Source organism: Mus pahari, chromosome 4 (genome assembly GCF_900095145.1).
Source record: "Mus pahari chromosome 4, PAHARI_EIJ_v1.1, whole genome shotgun sequence".
Taxonomy (NCBI): Eukaryota; Metazoa; Chordata; class Mammalia; order Rodentia; family Muridae; genus Mus; species Mus pahari.
In genome coordinates, this window is record NC_034593.1 from 31508758 (window position 1) to 31532201 (window position 23444).

At 37.5% G+C, this 23444-nt stretch overlaps 1 protein-coding gene and 2 pseudogenes across 2 annotated transcripts in view; all 3 read left to right on the forward strand.

Annotated features, from left to right (window-relative positions):
* Adad1 (adenosine deaminase domain containing 1) overlaps positions 1-15365 on the forward strand; it is a 46858-nt gene extending 31493 nt beyond the window's left edge. The window contains exons 10-12 of one of the 2 annotated variants that reach the window (XM_021195983.2): positions 1844-2081; positions 10967-11099; positions 15203-15362. In XM_021195983.2, coding sequence (XP_021051642.1) covers positions 1844-2081; positions 10967-11099; positions 15203-15316 — 485 coding nt within the window. In that variant the 3' untranslated portion in view covers positions 15317-15362. Of the gene's footprint in view, positions 1-1843; positions 2082-10966; positions 11100-15202 lie in introns of both variants that reach the window. The other variant, XM_021195984.1, reaches the window with a different exon arrangement.
* Positions 12441-13138, forward strand: LOC110320120 (annotated as a pseudogene).
* Positions 15366-20450: 5085 nt separating the features above from the next.
* On the forward strand, positions 20451-21120 carry LOC110320277 (annotated as a pseudogene).
* Positions 21121-23444: the final 2324 nt, after the last annotated feature.

Genomic DNA, 23444 nt, shown 5'->3' on the forward strand with positions numbered 1-23444 from the left:
TAGTCCCTGATTTTAGTGGGTTAGGGTTAGGGTTAGGGTTAAGGTTGCTTCGAGTTTCTCTCCATTTACTTTGATGTTGGCTACTGGTTTGCTATAGATTGCTTTTATTATGTTTAGGTAGGGGCCTTGAATTCCCAATCTTTCTAAGACTTTTATCATGAACTTCACTGTTTTTAATAGCTGTGTAGTACTCCATTGTGTAAATGTACCACATTTTCTGTATCCATTCCTTTGTTGAAGGACATCTGGGTTATTTCCAGCTTCTGGCTATTATTAATACGGCTGCTATGAACATAGTGGAGCATGTGTCCTTATTACAAGTTGGACCGTCTTCCGGGTATATGCCCAGAAGTAGTATTGCTAGGTCCTCAGGTAGTACTTTGTCCAATTTTCTGAGGAACTGCCAGACTGATTTGCAGAGTGGTTGCACCAGCTTGCAATCCCAACAGCAATGGAGGAGTGTTCCTCTTTCTCCACATCCTCACCAGCATCTGCTGTCACCTGAGATTTTGTTCTTAGCCATTCTGACTGGTGTGAGATAGAATCTGTTGTTTTGTTTTGTTTTGTTTTTTTGTTTTTTTGTTTTTTTGTTTTTTGTTTTTTTGATTTTCATTTCCCTGATGACTAAGGCTGTTGAACATTTTTTTAGGTGCTTCTCAGCCATTCAATATTTCTCAGTTGAGAATTCTTTGTTTAGCTCCCTAAAATTCTTTATATTGATTCTTTCAAGCCTATGTTAACTTAGAATATGAATGCAAAGAACAGTGTATTGAAAGCTTCATTTTAGCTTTGGAAAGGTTTTGATGGTCTTTGATAGGAGATTTATGTTTAAACAAAGGACAGAAGGCATGCGTGACTTACCATCCCTGCTTCAGTCTGTCCCATTCATCTGGTCTCAGTTCTAGTTTCTCCTGCAAGATTGTCTGACAAGTTGTCAAAACAGTATGAAATCTCTTTCTCAGAGACAACCCCCACCCTTCCTCTGGCTGCCACCAGGATCCCAGTCTTCTCCAATTTCTTGGCATTCATCATTTTAGTTGTCTATAGCCAAAGTTGAGTGGCTCTAGTGACCCTTGGGAATACCTTTACTCTCCTCAGCAATACTAGGAGACTACAAAGCTCTTGGTACTGTTCATTGCGTTAACCAAAAATGGTACTCTTTGAAATGTTTTCTGTTCTGAAATTGGAATATTGTGGTCCTATAATGGTTATAATGTGAGGCCATTAGCTATAGTAAATTAAGTGACTTTTGCTGAGAACCAGACTTATTTGATCCCCCAGTGCTGATTTCATGCTGAAACCAGAAAATTAAGATAAAATGAGCAGGTTTATTTCTGGCAGAACTCTGTAAAAAGTACCATTCCTTTGTGGGTCAGTACTGGTTCTTTGCTTCTTTTTATTTTATGTATTAGGTATTTTGCCTGCATGTGTGTCTGTGTACCATGGACTTGCAGTGTCTGAAGAAGCCCAAGGAGGCCATCAGACCTTCTGGTACTGAAGTTACAAAAGGTTATGAGCCACTATGTGTGTGCTGGGAAGAACAGTCAGTGCTTTTAATCCTGAGCCATTTCTCTGGCCCCCAGTTTGTTGCTTTTATTCACTAGTATTACTTCATTATTTCCTTTTTGAACCTTTTAAAATGGAAATGTTGTTATTATGTTGTACTGATTTGGTAAAATATATGGAAGTAGCTACTAAGAGGATAGATGTAGGATAGAGAAAATTAAAGGAGAAGTGAGCTTTAGATTGGTTACAGTTAACCCATTGCCATTAGTTGTCTTTTGGTTTTTAATACAACCTTTTGATCTTAAATTCCTGAGTGTATTTTGTTTTTTCTTTCTAGGTGATGGGAATTGCAATGACACAAGAGGCTTAGAAATTGCAATAAACCAGCGTGTTGATGACGCACTCACTTCAAAACTGCCCATGTTTTACTTGGTCAACAGACCTCATATTAGCTTAGTGCCCACCGCATATCCTCTGCAGATAAACTTGGACCATAAATCACTCAGTTTGAATTGGGCACAAGGGGACAATTCTTTGGAGATTGTGGACGGCCTAAGTGGGAAGATCACTGAAAGGTTAGAATTACTACTCTCTCTAAAAAAAAAAAAAAAAAAATTAAAAGAAAAAAAATCATATATTAAGCAAAAGAAGGTATTTTATTGAAATATTGAAATACAAAGCTTAACATTTTTATATATTACTTATTGAATTTTGAACATTTTTTATTGAGTGTGGCCAATTGCTGACATCTTATTCATTATAAATTCCTGTGAGGAAAATAGGAGGTTAGAGCAGTTATATTGAAGTGGTAAAGCCAACGTTCAAACCCAAGGAATCTGTCTCTGGACCCTGTGTTTATTAAAACATCTTCTTGTAGCAAGATCATAGAATTTGTTCTTTATATTTGAATTTCTGTATCTGGTATTAGGAATCTGCATTTTTCAAAATCTATCCCAAATATTATGAACATATAAGTCTAAAATTTATTGTAACATGTTATACTGCTTTCTATTATGATAGCCATAGAAGTTGCATGTGATTTTCTAGTGTTTTTCTAATTCATCCCTATAGTAAGGATTACAAACTAGAATTCTAATCTAGACATTTTATTTCCAAAGGCATTACTTTTTTTCCAATTTTTATTAGGTATTTACTTCATTTACATTTTAAATGCTATCCCCAAAGTCCCCTATACCCCCCCCCCGCTCCCCTACCCACCCACTCCCCCTTCTCGGCCCTGGAATTCCCCTGTGCTGGGTCATATAAAGTTTGCAAGACCAAGGCCATCATCTCTTCCCAATGATGGCCGACTAGGACATCTTCTGCTACATATGCAGCTAGAGACATGAGCTCTGAGGGTACTGGTTAGTTCATGTTGTTGTTCCACCTATAGGGTTCAAAGGCATTATTTTTAAACATAATATTCTGTACCTTTTAGATTTTTTGGTAATATTCCTGCAATTTATTATTGAATAAAAATAAGAACTTCTAGAAATGTATATACATATTTTAAATGAACAGAGATGTTAAAAGCTTAATGCACAGGGGAAGAGAAGCCTTTTTTTTCTTGAGGACTAGAGCTATGGTAAGTTATCTAGGATCAAGTAAAGAACCCTATACCCATGCACACACATGTAGTCCCAAGTAAACTCACTATCCTTTTAGTATGCTTCTCTCCCCCAAGTTTACATACTTGCAATATCTTCCTTGTACAGGACATTTAATCAAGAACAATACAACTATTTTTTGGCATGAATATCATCAAGCATAATACTCTGGGATCATACTCAAGATAGAGTCAAGAATAATATAGACCACCAGAATTAATACATTGTCTGTGCTTTGGATTATAAATAGATTCAACTTTACACATTTAACTATATCAAAGATATTTTAAAACTCAGAAAATAAGGACATGACAAAATAGAAAATGAATAAAAATGAAATTAGTGTAATTTTTATTATGGCCAAGGATTTGCAAATAATAAAAAAAAAGCAGTGGATATGTCTGACTACTAGGTTATGTGAATTTTAGTCTCAAAGAATCTCAATAAAACAAGAGAAAGCCCAATCCAGTGGTGCTGACCCTGGCACCAGAGAGGAAAAGACAGAGTCCCTAGGTTCTGACCAGCCCGGGCTTCTGAACAAAAGATGTTTGTGTTTTGTTGTTGTTGTTGTTGTTGTTGTTGTTGTTGTTGTTGTTGTATTTTTAGATACTCAAGCCTAAAGACTCTGTCAAAAGAAAAAAAAAATTAAAGTCAGAGTCTCACTATTCAGCCCTAGCTAGCTGGAACTCAGCAGTCCTCCTGCCTCTGCTCTCACAGAGCACTAAGATCGAAGGCATGCACCACCATACCCAGCCTGCCAAACAGTCCCAATTTTTTTTATTGAATTATGTGTGTATCACATTTTATGGTCCTTTCTTCTATTGAGGGGTGTTTGGTTTAGATTCTTTCAATTTCCGCTGTTGGAAATATAGAGCAGGCATGTATCTATGGAGTTGGATATCAAGTCACTAGGTATGCATATGCCCAGGAATGGTATATCTGGGTCATATAGTAGGTTTATTTTTTGTATTTGATTTTTGAGGACTTTCCATACTGATTTCCAGAGTGCCTCCATCACAAGTTTGTATGCATTCCTCTTTGTCTATGCTTCCCTGGCATTGGTTGTCAGTCACTCTATATTAGCCATTCTGCCTGGAGTGAGACCAAATCTCATTTGTCTTAGCTGACACCGCCCTCCCTATCTGCCAAGTGTGATGAACACTCTTTGAGGTATTTCTTAGCCACTTTTATTTATTATTCAAAACTTCAGAGTCCTGTGCCATAGCACCCAGAGCTGATCCTGATAGTGCCTCATACCCAAATACCACTGCCAGGAGAGAACCGGTCTCCCAGAAGTGCTGACAAGCCTGTGAGCACAGGTAAGACCACTACTTCTGCTCAAATTCCTGGCCCAAGAGGGACCCACTCAGAGCCACCAGGACACAGGAACCAAGGAACAACTGGGGACAGGATTCTTCTGGTTTCCCTCTGCACCCCAGAGCTGACCCTGTGCCACAGCTTTCCATAGGCAAATTCCTCCTGGAGAGAACTGGTCTCCCAGGAGACAGACACACCTGCTGGCAGGAGGGACAAGCCCCAGACAGCAAGACCAGCTAACACCATTAATAACCAGATGGCAAGGACATAAGCAACAGAAACCAAGGCTATTTGGCATCATCAGAACCCAGTCCTCTCACCACAGCAAGCCCTGGATACCTCAACACACCAGAAAAGCAAGACTGATTTAAAAATCACATCTCATGATGATGATAGAGGACTTTAAGAAGGATATAAATAACTCCCTTAAAGAAATTAAGGAGAACACAGCTAAATAGGTAGAAGCCCTTAAAGAGGAAACACAAAAATCCCTTAAAGAATTACAGGAAAACACAACCAAACGGGTGAAGGAATTGAACAAAACCAACCAGGATCTAAAAATGGAAGTAGAAACAATAAGAAATCACAAAGGGAGACAACCTTGAAGATAGAAAACCTAGGAAAGAGATCCAGAGTCAAAGATGCAAGCATTACCAACGGAATAGAAGAGATGGAAGAGGAAATCTCAGGTGCAGAAGATTCCATAGAAAACATGGGCACAATAATCAAAGAAAATGCAAAATACAAAGTGATCCTAACCCAAAACATCCAGGAAATGCAGGACACAATGAGAAGACCAAACCTAAGAATAATAGGTATAGAAGAGAGTGAAGATTCCCAACTTAAAGGGCCAGTAAATATGTTCAACAAAATTATAGAAGAAAACTTTCCTAACTTAAAGAAAGTGATGTTTATAAACATAAAAGAGGCCTAAAAAACTCCAAATAGATTGGACCAGAAAAGAAATTCCTCCTTATCACATAATAGTCAGAACACCAAATGCACAAAACAAAGAAAGAATATTAAAAGCAGTAAGAGAAAAAGGTCAAGTAACATATGAAGCCAGACCTATCAGAATTACACCAGACTTCTCACCAGAGACTATGAAAGCCAGAAGATCCTGAGCATACAAACCCTAAGAGAACACAAATACCAGCCCAGGCCTACTATACCCAGCAAAATTCACAATTACCATAGACGGAGAAAACAAGATATCCTGTAACAAAACAAATTTACACAATATCATTCCACAAATCCAGCCCTACAAAGGAAAATAGATGGAAAACTGCAACACGAGGAGGGAAAATACACCCTAGAAAAAGCAAGGAAGTAATCTTTCAAGAAACCCAGAAGAAGATAGTCACCCAATCATAAAAATAACATAAACAATAACAGCGAAAATCACTTTTCCTTAATATCTCTTAACATCAATGGACTCAATTCCCCAATAAAAAGACATAGACTAACAGGCTGGATATGTAAACAGGACCCAGCATTTTGCTGCATATGGGAAACTTACCCCAGTGTCAAAGACAGATACTACCTCAGAGTAAAGGGCTGGAAAACAATTTTTCAAGTAAATGGTCCCAAGAAATAAGCTAGAGTAGCCATTCTAATATTGAATAAAATCAACTTACAACCAAAAGTATCACAAAAGATAAGGAAGGACACTTCATACTCATCAAAGGAAAAATCTACCAAGAAGAACTCTCAATTCTGAACATCTATGCTCCAAAGGCAAGGGCACCCACATTCAAAAAAGAAACTTTACTAAAGTTCAAAGCACACATTGCAACTCATACAATAATAGTGGGAGACTTCAACACCCCACTCCCATCAGTGGACAGATCCTGGAAACACAAACTTAAACAGAGACACATTGAAACTAACAGAAGTTATAGACCAAGTGGATTTAACAGATATCTATAGAACATTTTATCCTAAAACAAAAGGATATACCTTCTTCTCAGCACCTAATGGTACCTTCTCCAAAACTGACCATATAACTGGTCACAAAACAGGCCTCAACAGATACAAGAAGACTGAAATAATCCCGTGCATCCTATCAGATCACCACAGACTACAGTTAGTCTTAAATTTCAACAAAACACCAGAAAGCCCACATATACATGGAAGGTGAATAATACCCTACTCAATGATAACTTAATCAAGGAAGAAATAAAGAAATTAAAGACTTTTTAGTATTTAATGAAAATGAAGGTACAACATACCAAAACTTAGGGGACACAATGAAAGCAGTGCTAAGAGGAAAACTCAGCTCTGAGTGCCTCTAAAAAGAAACTGAAAAGAGTATACACTACCAGCGTAACAGCACACCTGAAAGCTCTAGAACAAAAAGAAGCAAAGCAAATACACCCAAGAGGAGTAGATGGCAGGAAATAATCAAACTTAGGGCTGAAATCAACCAAGTAGAAACAAAAAGAACTATGCAAAGAGTCAACAAAAACCATTTTTCTTTGAGAAAATCAACAAGATAGATGAACCATTAGCCAGACTAACCAGGCGGCACAGAGACAGTATCCAAATTAACAAAATCAGAAATTAAAAGGGAGATATAACAACAGAAACTGAGGAAATTAAAAAAAAAATCATCAGATCCTAACAAACGCCTATATTCAACAAAACTGGAAAATCTGGATGAAATGGGCAATTTTCTAGACAGATACTAAATACCTAAGTTAAATCAGGATCAGATGAGCCATCTAAACAGTCCCATAACCCTTAAAGAAAAAGAAGCTGTCATTAAAGGTCTTCCAACCAAAAAACAGTCCAAGACCAGATGACTTTAGTGCAGAGTTCTATCAGACCTTCAAAGAAGACCTAATACCAATGCTCTTCAAACTATTCCACAAAATAGAAACAGAAGGAACACTACCCAATTCACTCTATGAAGCCACAGTTACACTGTGTATTCTTCCTTGGAGATGGAATGGTTTCTGTCTAATCAGGAACCTGTCGCAATTTCCTTTCATAGAGGACTTCATAAGAGATTTTTTTCCCCTACTTTCTATCGTGTTTAATGTTCCAAATAGATTTTAAAAATTGAAAGAAAAAACAAAAACAAAAACAAAACAACTTCAGAGCCTGTTATTAAGTTGGGTCATTTATTTCTTTGATTCTTGTTTTGTTGTTTTAGTTTGGTTTTTGTTTGTTTGTTTATTTTTGAGTTTTATATATTCTGTATGTTAATTCTCTGTCAGATTTATAGCTTGAAAATAGTTTCTTTCATTCTGTGGGTTTCTCCATTACTCACTTGATTGTTTCCTTATTTGTATGGAAGCTTTTTAGCATTATGAAGTCCTGTTTCTCAGTTGTTCACTGATATTTTGACAAATGAAGTCTTGGCAGAAAGTTTTTTTCTACACTTCTGCCTTAGTGAGGGTTCCCATCCCTGTGAGGAGAACCATGCCAAAGACAACTCTGATAAAAGCAAACATCTAATTGGGGCTGGCTTACAGGTTCAGAGGTAAGTCCATTATCAGCAAGGCAGGAAGCATGATACCATCCAGGCAGGCATGGTGCAGGAGAAGACTATCATCCTCAGACAGCTAGGAAGAAAGTCTCTCAAAGCCCACCCCCACCTCCAACAAGGCCATACCTCTTTGCTACTCCCTGGGCCAGACTTATTCAAACCACCTCATAGTCTGTATCTTATAGTGTACTGCCTGTTTTCTTCTCAGAGCTTTAGTATTTCAGGTTTTAAATTAAGATCTTTAACCCACCTGAGTCTAATTTTTGTGCTGGGTGATAAGGTTCTAATTTCATTCTTCTGTGTGCGGACTTCCCATTTTCTCAGCATCATTTGTTACAGAAGTTGTCCTTTTGTCGATGCATGTTGTTTGCATCTTTGTCAAATATCAGGTGGCTGTCATACACCCAACTTCTACTACTACTACTACTACTACTACTACTACTACTACTACTGCTACTACTACTAATAATAATAATAATAACAATAATAATAATAATACTGAGAAGAGACTATCAACTTGATATGGTGACAGTGCAAAAGCTACAGGGAAGGAAAGGGAGGTCATTTTCTTTAAATTAAAAACATTTTAAAAAGAAGAAAGCAGAAAGCAACAAAAATACTGAGGTTTGAAGGAGGAAGGAAGAATAAAGAAAGGAAGGAAGGAAAAGGGGAATAGAGACAGACACAGAGAGACAGACACCAAGACCTAAGTGCTGGAGAGCTGGCTTAATGGTTGAGTGCTGATTTTGCAGAGGATGTAAGTTTGATTCCCACCCACATGTGGTGGATCACAACCACCTACAACTGTCATCTCTAGGGAATTTGCCTCACTTATCTGGATTCTAAGATACTTAACATGCATGTGTGCATATTTGCATATATACAGGCACACACATGAATAAAAATTTAAGAGCATCCAACTCTGTATGTGTGTATGTTTATGTAGACAGTCTTAAGTAGGTAGTCTCTGGTTTTTTGGTTTTTTGTTTTTTTTTTTTTTGTTTTGTTTTGTTTGGTTTGGTTTGGTTTGGTTTTTCAAGACAGGGTTTCTCTGTATAGCCCTGGCTGTCCTATAACAAACACTCTGTAGACCAGGCTGGCCTAGAACTCAGGAACCTCCTTCCTCTACCTCCCAAGTTCTGTGATTAAAGGCATGAACCACCATGCATGGCTAGTCTCAGTTTTTCAATTATCTTGTATCAGCCTGCTATGTGTTAAGTTTACAGGTGTGATCTACCATGCCTGTCATATCCACCAATCCTTGCATGAAGTAGATGCATCTTGCATCTTGACACATGTTGAAACATTACCTCCTCTCCAACATACACACAAAACTTGCAAAGAAAACTTTACAATAATCACTACAACAGAAACTTTAGAAGTATTTAAAAACAGATGATGTGTACCTCAGTACTAATTGAAGTTTTCCTCACGTGTAAGAGTGGTAGATATTTCCTATCACCAATTATTCATGTCATCATTTCAGTAGAGCATGTAACAAAGGTCTACTAAGGAGTACAAGTAAAAAGAACAGTAGATGGTTTGTTTCAGCATAAAATATAACTTTATTAATTCAAAAATGCTACCATGATTGGTGATGGCGTGCCAGGATGACTGTTTATTGTTACTGCTTTTCCCTAACATCAATATGCTGGCTGGATTACAGAAAGTGAGAAACAACATATGGGAGAAAGGAGGTCAAACTACCACTGTTAGGGGGATTTTGAATGTTGAACCCAGCACCTCACGAACACCAGGCACATGTTCCTCTTCTGTGTTCCCCCAGTTCTGCTGAAAGTCCAGAAATTTTATAGAAAACCTACCAACAATATCACAGTAGGAAATTAATATAGAAATCAATAGATTTCACATACATGAGTGCATGCTAACATTTGCTGCATAAAAACTACCTCAAAATTCAGTAATTTGAAGCAACAATATATTGTTATTTCTCAATATAGATCACCTGAATGGTTCCTCTGGATCTGGTTAGAACTACATCAGGCATCTGGAGTCAGGTGTGAGTCAAAAAGTCATTTTGGTTGATCTCACAGAGGATTAACTGTTCTCTGCCCTTTAGTAGGTTAATCCCAGAACAGATGCTTGAAAGTGAAGGAGTCTGAAGAGAAGGAAACAGGGTTACCCTGAAACCTAGGGTCCAAAGTGGCACATTTTCTTTGTTCAACAAATCATAAGGCTAGCACAAATTCATGGGGATGCATGGTTCTGAAAAGCTACATGGAAACCAGAAGAATGGAACATTTTAACAGTTTTAATCATCTGTCGGAAGAATAGCTAATAAATTATAATGAGGAAAAAGTTACTTAGTAAAACGGTTTGAGTTCTGGAACCCAGTTTTATTAGTATAGACTATACATGCGCATGTACACACATATACGTATATGGATGGTTATGAAGAAGTGTTTTCTAAATTAAAGTTTGCTTGCAGGGGCTGGTGAGATGACTCAGTGGGTAAGCACTGGTCTTCTGAAGGTTCAAATCCCAGCAACCACATGGTGGCTCACAACCACCTATAATGAGACCTGACGCTCTCTTCTGGTGCGTCTGAAGGCAGCTCCAGTGTACTTATGTATAATAATAAATACATCTTTAAAGTTTGCTTGCAGAGGATGCACTGCACACTTTCAGACTTGATCTATGTGTCCTTCCTGTCACCTACTGCTCTTCAAAACTCAATAGTTGTCCTCACTCCAGAAGGTGCTTGCTTCCCTGTGACCGTTTAGTCAAGCATGGGGAAATCACTGCTTCAATTTGTATTACCATAGTTTAGTTTTACTTCAAATAACAAAATTATTCAAATACAAACATTCAGTTTTAACTTTTGATGTAGTATAGTAACAAGTTAACTTCTGACAGCAGTTAAATATCCAGTATACTTCTTACCTGAAATAAAGCTTCCCTACACGTATTCTTCTGCCGAACTAGGACTCATGAATATCTGTGGACTCTTATTTAATCATTACAATTGCCAGTATAAGTCATTAACTATGATCGCTGTGTGTTTCATTCTTTTCAACTTTAGTTCTCCATTTAAAAGTGGTTTATCAATGGCAAGTCGGCTTTGTAAGGCTGCAATGTTAAGTCGATTTAATCTGCTTGTCAAGGAAGCTAAAATAGATGATTTGCTTGAAGCTCGGACATACCATGCAGCTAAGGTAAGGTCATCATAAAAGTACAGATTAAGACAGTCATGTTGTAAATACATGGAGACAGCAAACATCTATTAGACAGCTCTGAATATATCTTATTACAGTACTTTGCTGAACACCTTTTTCTTATCCCCAGAGAAACAAATGTAATAAATCTTTTTTTTCTCTGCATGGCATTGTTAACTATAGAATGTTAAGTCTTTCAATAATACATTGCTCAAGATAAGTTTAATTCCAGGCCCTAATTTGGATATGATGTAGCAGATAATACAGATTCTTTTTCTTTCTAAACAGAATTTTGGGGATGGGAAGATTAGATTGCTTGCACATGTAAGACAAGCTCTGTAGCACTGAGCTAAAGTCACAGTATACACTGTATTTTATTCATTAAACTTTCATTTGATATGGCTTATCATGTACATACTTCCATATTACCATTACTATTTTGATATTCCTGATTTTAATAATACAGTGTTATATTAAATTCTCTTGATTTTGATGGCACTGGAATAATCTATCAATACTTTTGTGCTATAAAGCAGTCATATTAACTACAGGCCTGTATATATACTCCCACTTACAACTATATCAACTATAAGCCTATGTAGATATTCCTACATACACTTAAATCAATCACAATCCTATGTACGCATACCACAGATAGCTAAATCAACTACAATCCTTTGTACACATACCCACTTAGAGGTATATCAACTGCAAGTCTGTGTACATAATCCCACATACAATTATAGAAGCTACAAGCCTTTGTACACATACCCACATACAACTAAGTATAAGTTTCTCTCAATCATTGCTGTTTTCAATGATGTAAAGAGGATATATGTGTTTTTGTAAAAACAGTATGAAAAATAAACAAAATAGTCAAAAGAACCCTTTCATAACTCTGGAAATGAATTAAAGGTAGGAAATTTCAAATATAAAAATTATATTTTCTTGAAAAAGTGCTAGGACTTTAAATAAGAATAAGTTTATGCCCTTGCCTGGAGCTGCTCCCATTCTTGTTTCTTCATCTCTCTAGTGTGAACGGTTTGAATTGTAGGTAGTATAGTTACCAGAATTCAGACCACTAAAGTCGTAGATTTATTGCCAGAAGCAATAGGCCTGATATGGGACAGAGGACAACAATTTGTAGGATTCTTTTTCCAGCTTAAGGTGCCAAACTTGGTAGGAAATGAATAGGAAAAGCTGGTAAATCCACTGGTTCAAGTTGGAGTCCTTGTTGGAAGCAAGTGGTAAATCTGTTTACCAAGATGATATGGGGAAATGAAAAGACTGAAATCAATTTGAGTGGATAATGGTGAAAATGAGCACCAGTTATCATTAAGAATGGTCAGTTTAGAGGCAGAAGCAACGAACTATGAAGGCAGTCCAATTAAAGTAACACTGGCAACTTTGAAAATGTCTGTATAACCAACAGTTTCCCTTGGGGGCTTCGAAATTACACCACCTGTGGTCTTATGGTTGAAGGGTGGCTCAGGGCCTTTGCACATTAGTGGACAGCATCTAGTAGCTGTAGAGGAAGATGCAGAGTCTGAAGATGAAGATGAGGAGGACATAAAACTCTTAGGCGTGTCTGGAAAGAGATCTGCTCCTGGAGGTGGTAACAAGGTTCCACAGAAAAAAATAAAACTTGATGGAGAAGATGATGATGAAGATGAAGATGATGATGATTTTGATGAAGAGGAAACTGAAGAAAAGGTCCTAGTGAAGAAATCTGTACAAGATACCCCAGCCAAAAATGCACAAAAATCAAACCAAAATGGAAAAGACTTAAAACCATCAACACCAAGATCAAAGGGTCAAGAGTCCTTCAAAAAAAAAAAAAAAAAACAGGAAAAACTTCCTAAAACACAAAAAGGACCTAGTTCTGTAGAAGACATTAAGGCAAAACTGCAAGCAAGCATAGAAAGGGTGCTTCTCTTCCCAAAGTGGAAGCCGAGTTCATTAATTATGTGAAGAATTGTTTTCAGATGGCTGACCAGGAAGCTATTCAAGATCTCTGGTAGTGGAGGACGTCTCTTTAAGATAAGAGTTTAAACAGTATTGTCTTACTTCATTTCTGTAACAGTTGATGTGTGGCTGTCCTTTTTACAATGCAAAGTGAGAACTTTCCCTACTGTGCCTGATAAATGCTGTCCAGGTTCAATTGCCAAGAATGTGTTGTTTAAAGTTCCTGTTTAGTTTTCAAGGATGGAATTCCACCCTTTGCTTGGTTTTAAGAATGTATGGAATGTTATGATAGGACATAGTCATAGTGCTGGTCAGATGTGGAAATGGTAGGGAGACAAAAATATACACATGTAATAAACTCAGTGTTTTAATAAAAAAAAAGAAGTATGGAAATTGTATAGCTTTAAATGCTTATATTACAAAAGAATCCTAAAATTAATTTACTTCCAACTCAAGAAACTGGTTAAAATCTGGAGCCTAAACATAAATAAAACGGAATAAATAATATGTGTCAGAGTGGAAATCAATAAAATTTGAAACAAAAATTAATAAAAAAATAAATGAAATCTAAAATTGGTTTAAAAACAGTGAGTTGTTTTGCCAGTGGAGGGCCTTGCTTTCATATAGATGTCTGCTCTTTAGAAATGTGGACTTCAGTATATAGCCCAGACTAGCCTAACTCTCAACAATCATCCTTCTTCCACTTCTCATGAGCTGGAGTGGCTACACTTCTCAAGACAGCAGTGATTAACCCTTTTTCTTTTCATTAATCCTTTTCTCATGTAAGATTTCCATGCAGCTAGCATGTTTTATAGCATTCTAAACCAAGTAGAACTTCTTTCAAACCTCACCACTGTTCATCAAGTAAATTTAAATTATATTCTAAATTCTCTGTTGCTATTTCAACAGTATTCATGGCCTCTACCAGGAATAGATACCATTTTAAGCTCACAAGAAGAGGCTAAGCTACACACAAAGTCCTTGTCTAAAAATAAAACTACACACCTTGTCAGTAGACCACACTGTAAACAGATGTGCTCTCATCCAGACTTCAGTGTTTCAATCATAAATCACTAGAAAAAATAACTCAGTATGATTCTTTTGATGGCTATAAGGATTTCTGGGTAGTAAATGAATATTGACTTTAAGGCAGACATGGACTTATCTTTAAGTCATAACTAGTAACTTCTTCAGGGCAGAGCTGGTTACTCTACACTGAGCAGTGTGGAATGCAGTCATGTGAGAGTGCTCTGAGCCAGAGCTAGGCGATTTGCTTCAGCTTCTTCAGTTGCTGCTTTACTTCATACTTGGATGGAGTCAGGCTCTTTCCCTAGACCTCATGAGCCACTGTAGTCCAGAAGATGGACCACACCAGATGGTTTGGATGTGTGAGGCCTAATACATTATAGTGAGGTTGAAAATGGTACAGCCACTTTTGGAAAAATTAGGTTTTCCCCCTGCTCCTTTCCCTACAGAAGTAAACATATTTGCCATGTAACTCAGCAATACCACTAGAATTTATAGAAACAAGATTTACATTAATGTTTATAACAGCATTTCCCTAATAGTAAAAACTGGAAACATGCAAGTTCATAAGCTGGTGAATGGACAGATGTAATAGATTCATACAGTAGTGTTAATTGACAATGAAAAAACAAGTCTGACACACGAAATAGCATGAATCGGAAAATATGCTAGCTTGACATAGCAGAGTACTATGTGAAGCTTCCAGGAACCTAAACTTAGAGACAAAAAAAAATGTATAATTGCCTGTGGCTAGAGCCAAAAGTAGAGGTAGAAATGGACTATAGGCCTGCAGAGACAGAATTGAAGGTATAGTGGTAGTGAAGTTAGATTGCCCCTGGACTTGGGAACATTTGCACATCCCGATAACTTTAACAGAGATCACAGTGGGTAAGTTTTATAGTTAACCATAGTTTAGTAAAGGTAGCTTTGTGAAGGTATATATGTTCATTAATAAAAATGACAACATGTGGAAACAGCAATAGTAGTTATCTATAGTTCATTATAGAGGTTTTTCATTAGATTTTTTTAAAATTTCAAGTTCAGCAATATGGGGTTATTTACTTTGCAGGCCAATTTGATGCAATCAGCTTTCTTTCTCTCTCTCTCTCTAGTGTATGTCTGGACCCTATCAGGAAGCGAAGGTGTTACTGAAGGCCTACTTGCAGCAGCATGGCTATGGCTCCTGGATTGTGAAGTCTCCCTGTATAGAGAAATTTAGTATGTGAAGTAGACAACACGTTGGCATATTAAAAATCCTTTATTTTTGGTGTATTTGACTGGTAAAAATGTTTTAAAATATAGAGACTTTATCCCTCATAGTGGAAGTTTTGCAATGGCAATGCCCAGGTATTGCTAAAAATGTATAAATATTCATGACACTGTGCATTGAGACATTACACTCCTTTACCTTTTATAAAAAGAATTACCTAATTAAACATGTAGACATTTTCCATTATTTTTGTAGACATAAAGCTATTACAAACCTTATGTAGTTTTAAGGAGCTATTGACCTTTTAATGGGTTTAAAAGATAATTCATATATCTTGGTATTTAAATTTATCCATATAGATGTAATATCCAACATTGTATCTGATATCCAAATGTAGGTTTTTATAATTAAAAACAAAAGTCAAGAATAAAAATAATACTAACTTAACCGATTAAGCAAGCATTTGGGTGTGTAATCTGTGCCACTCACCCTGCTTGGTGATAGAAAACCAATAATGAGAATATCACTTGTGGCTCAGGATTTCATGAGTAAACACATACAAACACCTAAAAACCCTAATCACATTAGGAAAGAATCTGGTAAATGATTATGATTAATAATATTCTTTAAAAAGAGTTCCCATTTTAAGTGACCTATAGGATTTATAACAATGTAATTTACTTCTTTATAATTAGATTAGTAGAGATTTTTAATTTGTAGGGAAATAAGGCATTATTGAACATCATAAATCTTTGTTTAGATAGTAGTAGATGAAAAGGACAGCTTAATCACGTAGTATTTTTACTTTATTCTTCTTCAACCAGCTTTATCAAGCATCCTTGGTTCTTAAGTTTGTTCCTCTTACTTAAATCTCTACTAAATTTATGAGTCCTCCTCACCCTACACAAACTGTTGTCTCAACTCTGAATATGAGCTGACACTATTCTGTAAAGACACATATCTCTCGGTGTTCTAGACTCTACGTACTAGGTTGAATGGGAATTTGCATTTTTACATGTTAAAAATGATTAAAATATGAGCAGTGTCTTATGGATCAATGTAAATATATTAGCAAATTACATCTCAGTTGGTTTTATTATACTTAACTATTTTTGCTTATTTCTCTAGTTAACATTTTCTTGTATTTTTTAATCTCTTTTTCTTACAAACTGCTTCTTTTAATGGGAATTTTCAACCTATTTTTTTTTTAATTTTGCTACTTAATAGTAAAATTGCCTTTGAAAACTCAAAATGCTTCACATTCTCTTGGCCGCTCACATTTGTAACATCTGGAAAAGCAGATGAGTAGTCTCTGAAATCTCCTTAGTCGAGGATCGAAGAGCTGGCCTGTGATGAGTATCAGTAGTTATGAGCTCTCTTCTCAAGTTTAGAGTTCTAAGGGGAAAATAAGTCAAATAGAACCCAGTTGCTTTATAGCAGTATTCATTTCTTAAGTTAAAGATTTTAATTTTCAGTTATTTGGTGGGGGCGGGGAACATGTGCACATAAAGTGCAGGTACCCATGGAGTTGAGAAGAGGGCGTCAGATCTCCTGGAGCTGGAGTTACAAGTGAATGTGAGCTAGCTACCTGATGTGGGTTCTGGGAATCAAATTCCTGTCTTCTGCAAGACCAGTATATACTTTTAACTGCTGTGCCATTTCATCAGCCCTCAGGAGAACTTTTTATCCAGAACCTAGTCACTGAATGTGTCTAGATACCATTTCTACTCATAGAAGTTTGGTTTAGAAAACAGAGTCTAGGTATAGTTAAGGGCCCAGGTGAGGCTTTATAAGGACTAAGGAGAAGACAATGGGTATAAGGCAGTGAGCCAACGGAATGGGGAGGAACTGAACCCATTGACTATGACTACTATAAGGAATTTCATCTTCTAGTTTAAGCTCTTTTTAATTTTTTTTACAGTCCATTCATTGCCCCATCCCGGTCTGCCCTCCCACAGTTCCTAATCTAATTTCTCCTTTCCCTTTCTCCAAGAGGATGCCCCCCGCCCCTGCTAGGCCTCCCCACTCTCTGGGACCTCAAGTCTCTCAAGAGTTAGGTGCATATTCTCCCACTGAGGCCAGACCAGGCAGTCCTCTGCTGTATATGTGTCAGGGGCCTTGAACCAGCTAGTATATGTTCTTAGGTTGGTGGCTCGGTGTTTGAGAAATCTCAGGGGTCCAGGGTAGTTGAGGCTACAGGTTTTCCTATGGGGTCACCCTCCTCAGCTTCTCCTAGCCTTTCCCTAATTCAACCACAGGGGTCCCCAACTTCAGTCCAGTGTTTGGGTCTAAGTGTCTGAATTTGTCTGTCAGCAGCTTGTTGGGCCTCTCAGAGGACTGCCATGCTAGGGTCTTGTCTGTAAGCACACCATAGCATCAGTAATAGTGTCAGGCCATTGAGTCTCCCCTAGAGCTGGATCCCAATTTGGGCCAGTCACCAGACTACCTTTTCCTCAGTCTCTTCTCCATTTTTGTCCCTGCATTTCTTTTAGACAGGAACAATTCTGAGTCAGAGATGCCCTGTCTTTCTACTGGAGGTGGACTCTATGAGTTCCCTCTCCCCACTGTTGGGCATTTCATCTAAGGTCCCTCCTTTTGAGTCCTGAGAGTCTCTTACCTCCCAGGTCCCTGGTACTTTCTAGAGGGTCCCCTGACCTCCCACCCCCGAGGTTGTATATTTCCATTCATCCTACTGGCCCTCAGAGCTTCTCTCCTGTCTCCCCACCCCATACTGGATCATGCTCCCCTTTTCCCTTTCCCCTCTCCTCTCCAACACAAATCCCTCCCTCCCTCTGCCTCCCATGATTAATGATTATTTTCCTCCGCCTAATAAGTGAGATTGAAGCATCCTCAATTGGCCTCTCTGCTTGTTAAAGTTCTTAGATTCTGTGGTATTCTGTACCCTTTGGATAATATCCACTTAGTGAGTACATACCATATATGTCCTTTGGAGTCTGAGTTACCTCACATAGGATGCTGTTTTCTACTTTCATCCACTTGCCTGCAAAATTCATGATATCCTCATTTTTAATAGCTGAATAGTATTTGATTGTGGAGATGTATTACAATTTCTGTATATTCTCCCATTGCGGAGCATCTGTGTTGTTTTTAGGCTCTGGTTCTGGCTATCACAGATAAGGCCACTATTTACTAAAGAGGCTTTCTTTTTTTCATTGTTGTTTTTGGATTCTTTGTCAAAGATCAAGTGTCCATAAGAGTGTAGGCTTATTTCTGTGTCTTCAATTCTATTTCATTGATTGACCTATCTGTCTCTGTGTCAATGCCATGCTGCTTTTTTATCCCTATTGCTCTGTAGTTCAGCTTGAGGTCAAAGGTGATGATTCCCCCCAGAAGTTCTTTTATTGTTAAGAATTGTTTTCACTATCCTGGGGTTTTTGTTTTTGTTTTTGTTTTTTCCACATGAAATGGAGAATTGCTCTTTGAATGTCTGTGAAGAACTGTGTTGGAATCTTGATGGGGATTTCATTAAATCTGTAGATTGCTTTCGGCAAGATGGCCATTTTTACTATGTTAATCCTACCAATCCATGAACATGGGAGATCTTTCCATCTTCTCAGGTCTTCTTCAATTTCTCTTTTCAGGGATTTGAAGTTCTTGACTTACAGATCTTTCACTTGCTTGGTAAGAGTTTCACCAAGATATTTTATACTATTTGTGGCTATGATGAAGGGTGTTGTTTCCCTAATTTCTTTCTCAGCCCATTTANNATTTGTATAAAGAAAGGGTACTGATTTGTTTGAGTTAATTTTAGGTCCAGACATTTTGCTGAAGTTGTTTCCCAGCTGTAGAAGTTGTTTGGTAGATTTTTGGGAGGGTGGGATAGCGTATGTATTCTGTCACATCAGCACCAGCAGCTAGTGATGCTCTGACTTCTTCCTGCCCCGTCTGTGTCCCTTGGCCTCCTTTGGTTGCCGGGTCGCTCTGGCTAGGACTTCAAGTGCTAGTTTGAAGAGATACTAAGTGGGCAGCCTTGTCCTGTTCCTGATTTTAGTGGGATTGCTTCAAAAATCCACTTAATTTGATATTGGCTGTTTGCTATATATTGCTTTTATTATATTTAGGTAAAGGGGTCTTGAATTCCTCATCTCTCCAATACTTTTAACATGAAGGGGTGTTGCATTCTGTCTGCACTAAAACTATCTGGTCCTGGGCTGGTTTTGGTTGGGAGGTATTTAATGACTTCTATTTCCTTAGGGGACATGGGACTGTTTAGATAGTTTACCTGCTCTTGATTTAACTTNGGTACATGTCATCTGTCTAAAACATCATATATTTCATCTAGATTTTCCAGATTTGTTGAGTAAGGGCTGTTGAGGTAAGACTGGATTTTTTTATTTCCTCAAGTTTCTGTTTTTCTGTCTTCCGTTTCTTTTCTGATTTTGTTAATTTGGATACTGTCTTTGTGTCCTTTAGTTAGTTTGGCTAAGGGTTTAATCTATCTTGTTGATTTTATCAAAGAACCAGCTTTTGTTTTTGTTGATTCTCTGTATCTGGTTATCTCTGGGGTTAACTGGCCTGGGTGTCCCTGTCTGGAGCTTGCCTCCCTGTGTCCCTTGGTTACAGTGGATCTCTTGGGAGACCTGTAGACTTGTAGTGTTCACAGTGAGGGGCAGACAAACTTATCTGCCCCAGCACAGGTGCAGACTGGAAGGGAAATGGTGTTCATACCAGCACTCTGAGTTTTATTTGTATAACTGGCATTAAATCAGTTTCCCTTATGTGTAAATTCATTTATCAAATATGCTTTTCTTCTTAGCCTATTAACCCTAATATCATTCTACTATTTTGACACACCTAATTACTAAGGACACTGAACTATTGTTAATTCTCCCAAACTATCAGTTTAAAATTTGACTGTTTCTGCTTACTCTCTCTACTCATGGCTTTTATTCATACCCTGGCCAACCATAGAGTTTTCTTCATGATCTATGTATTCCTACTTCTCCTAAACTTTTTTATCAAATACCTCCTTTATTTTTAATCACATTAATTATCTTTTCTTCAACCAACAACTTTATTGACTGTGAAGGCATAGGTATCATATCATTTTTTTTATCAGCAAATAGTGTAGCCCTCCAAGCAATATTGTATAATCACATTGAAGATATTGGATTCATTTTAGCTATAACATGATTCTTTGTAAGCATCAACTCCTGAGAACAGATATTTTTTTTCTCTCACAACATCAACTTAATTCCTCCCCTAGGCCTTCTAATAGCAGCCCTAGGAAAATCAACACAGTTTACCCTCCACCTCTGACTCCCACTAACCACAGAGACCCCTACCCCATCTCAGCCTTCCTTCATTCAAGTTCTGTAGTAGTTGCCCCGATCCTCTTAATAATCTGACTTTAATCTCCTTGAAATAATAGTACTATTGTAGTATTTATGTCTTGGCTCATTAACCACACTGTACAGCCATCTGTGCAATTACTAAAATGCTATTTTGAAATTTTTTAACATTTTGCACATCCAGCCTATTAGGCCTTATAATAGTAACTAACTGTAGGTGTAAATCAACCCTCTCTAGCTTTCCTTCACATCTGTATACACACACACACACACACACACACACACACACACACTCACTCACTCACTCTTCAAAGCTATACATTTTTATGTGCTCAGGACTCACAGCTTTAATGATGAACAAGACATCTGAAAAAATGGGTAATCTACTAAAAGCCCTTACTTTTACATCATCTTGTCTAAGGTATGCTTTAACCAGCATACCTTCCTTACAGGATTTTACCCAAAAAGCCTAGTCATTGAGGCCACTATCACATCTAATAATGCCTGAGTCTTTATCATATACTACCAAAGAAAACTGACTGAAAATTCAGTGTGATTTTTATTAATTCTATAGACTTAGGGAGTATTAACATCTTAAGATATCAAATTTTGCAATTAAATATTTAGAACCATCTACTTAGCTCTTAAAGTCTAGATATTTTCTTATTTCAACAGGCATATATTTATTACAATTATTCCCAAATATCTGATGTTTGGGGTTCTGTTGTAAATAGTATTGTTTTAAAATACATTCTCTGAGATACTGACAAATAAAAATACAATTGACTCCATATGTATTAACCATATTACTAATAATCCTATTCAGCTCACCCATTAATCCAAGATTCTTTCATGCCAGATATTTTCTTTACATATCTGTGAGTAATAATTTAGCATATTCCTTTCAATCCTTCCCTGTCTCTCTCCCATTCAACATACTTGTTTAAACCCATGTTATACCATTGTGCAAAAATGGTGCTAAATCCAGCAAGGTGGTAACATACTTGTAACCCAGCACTAAAGAGCAAGGGACAGGATGAACATGAACATAAAGCCAGGCTAAGCTATGTATCGACATACTGTCTTGCTACACACGGTTCCCTTGTGGAGATCATAGGACAACTTGCAGGAGTCGGTTCTCTTCTTCTACCACCAAGCTGTCAGGCTTGCTAGCTATTCCCTTCACTGCTGAGCTGTCTTGCAGACCCAGCACGGTCTAGACTCAGATTTAGATTGCTCCGACTCCATGTTCGTGAGACTAGATTGTTCTTCCTTGTAAGACATAGTCTTCTTGATGTGTAGCACCTAACCTGGGGTGGTCCAATTTATTAGAGGTTTCATCTATTGAACCTGGGTACCTTCCAGTTTGGGAGAATTATTAGTTTTTGAGGGTCTGGTGTTCCAATGCACATTCTTTCTCTGACTGTTATTCTTTGTTGTAGATTTTAGTACCTAAAAATGCTCGTTGCCCAGTAAAAAATAAAAAAAATAAAATTAGATTTTATTGATACTCCTGTAGCTATTCTTATAGTTGCCTACTTTCTATTACTGTGGGTCCACACATTCTTACAAGGTTGCTTTAATAAACCGGAACTCTAACCTCTGTTTCTTTAAGTTATCAAAACTACAGTGCTTTCTGTGGAAGCTCAACTGTATCTGTTTCTAGTCTCATGTCCTGCCTATAGTTCAGAGTCTCATTTTCATGGATAGTCATAAGAGGCCACTCTGGTCCCATGCTCTATCAAGGCTAGGTGCAGAAGCCTCTGTCTGTGTACTTGGAAGCTCTGGATCACATTTAGTACTGGTATGTTTCTGTGGCATGAACATGATCAGTATAAAACCATGACCAATCTCTGTTCTTGCTTTAAGGTCTGCTCTGGCTACCTATAGTTTATGTTCTGTTCTGTTGTAGTTGTTGTTCAGGGTTAGGACTTGGGTAGCATGTGCTATTTACCACTCAAGTGTTCATTCTTCTATTTAAAGTACTTTTAAGGAGACATCAGATTATATAAATAGTTATATAAATGATATTGTCATACCATGAAATCAAGACTTACCACATACCAAGACATACACAACTATTACTGTTTTCATTCAATATATAATCAGTACAATTCCAGAGTCCTATATGGGGTTGTATTTCCTGGTGGTATTTCTGATACAATGACTACATTTGAGTCCTAGCAGAAAACAGGTGGCATCCCCAAGAAGAAGGGATCATTTATAAAGTTTTGGTCAGGAATCAAGGAGTTTGTAAAGGATAGCATAGGTACCCTAGAGCTGGCAACAACGAAATGAGTTCTACCACCTTAAAAGGAGATGTGGAAGGAAAGGTAAGACCCACAAAGAAAATATAACCATAAAGCCACCTTGAGAGAAGGCAAGTTCTATGGCCAAGAGACACAGCTAAAGGCAGGGAGCTCTTTTTCTGCATCTTAGTCGCCTTTGTCAGCACCCAATTAAAAACAAAAGAAAAGGAGAGGATTTTTTTATTTATCCAGGTGAGGCTTTTAAATGCAGATATCAGTGCTAAACTATAGAGGGCACATTATTCTGTGAGATGTGCTATGATTTATTCCTCAAAGACTCATGGGATAGAAAGTGATTCCCAGTGTAATGGTGTGAAAGTGGTAGGTAATGGTAGAGTTGGTGTATGATAATTGTATTATGACCCAGGGATTACTGCATAAATGAATAAATGTTGTTTCAGGAATATGGGTCAGATTGTGTGGGACTGGACAACTTCCTGCAAGAATAGGTGGTTATAAGTCTCCTCTCTCTCTCTCTCTCTCTCTCTCTCTCTCTCTCTCTCTCTCTCTCTCTCACACACAC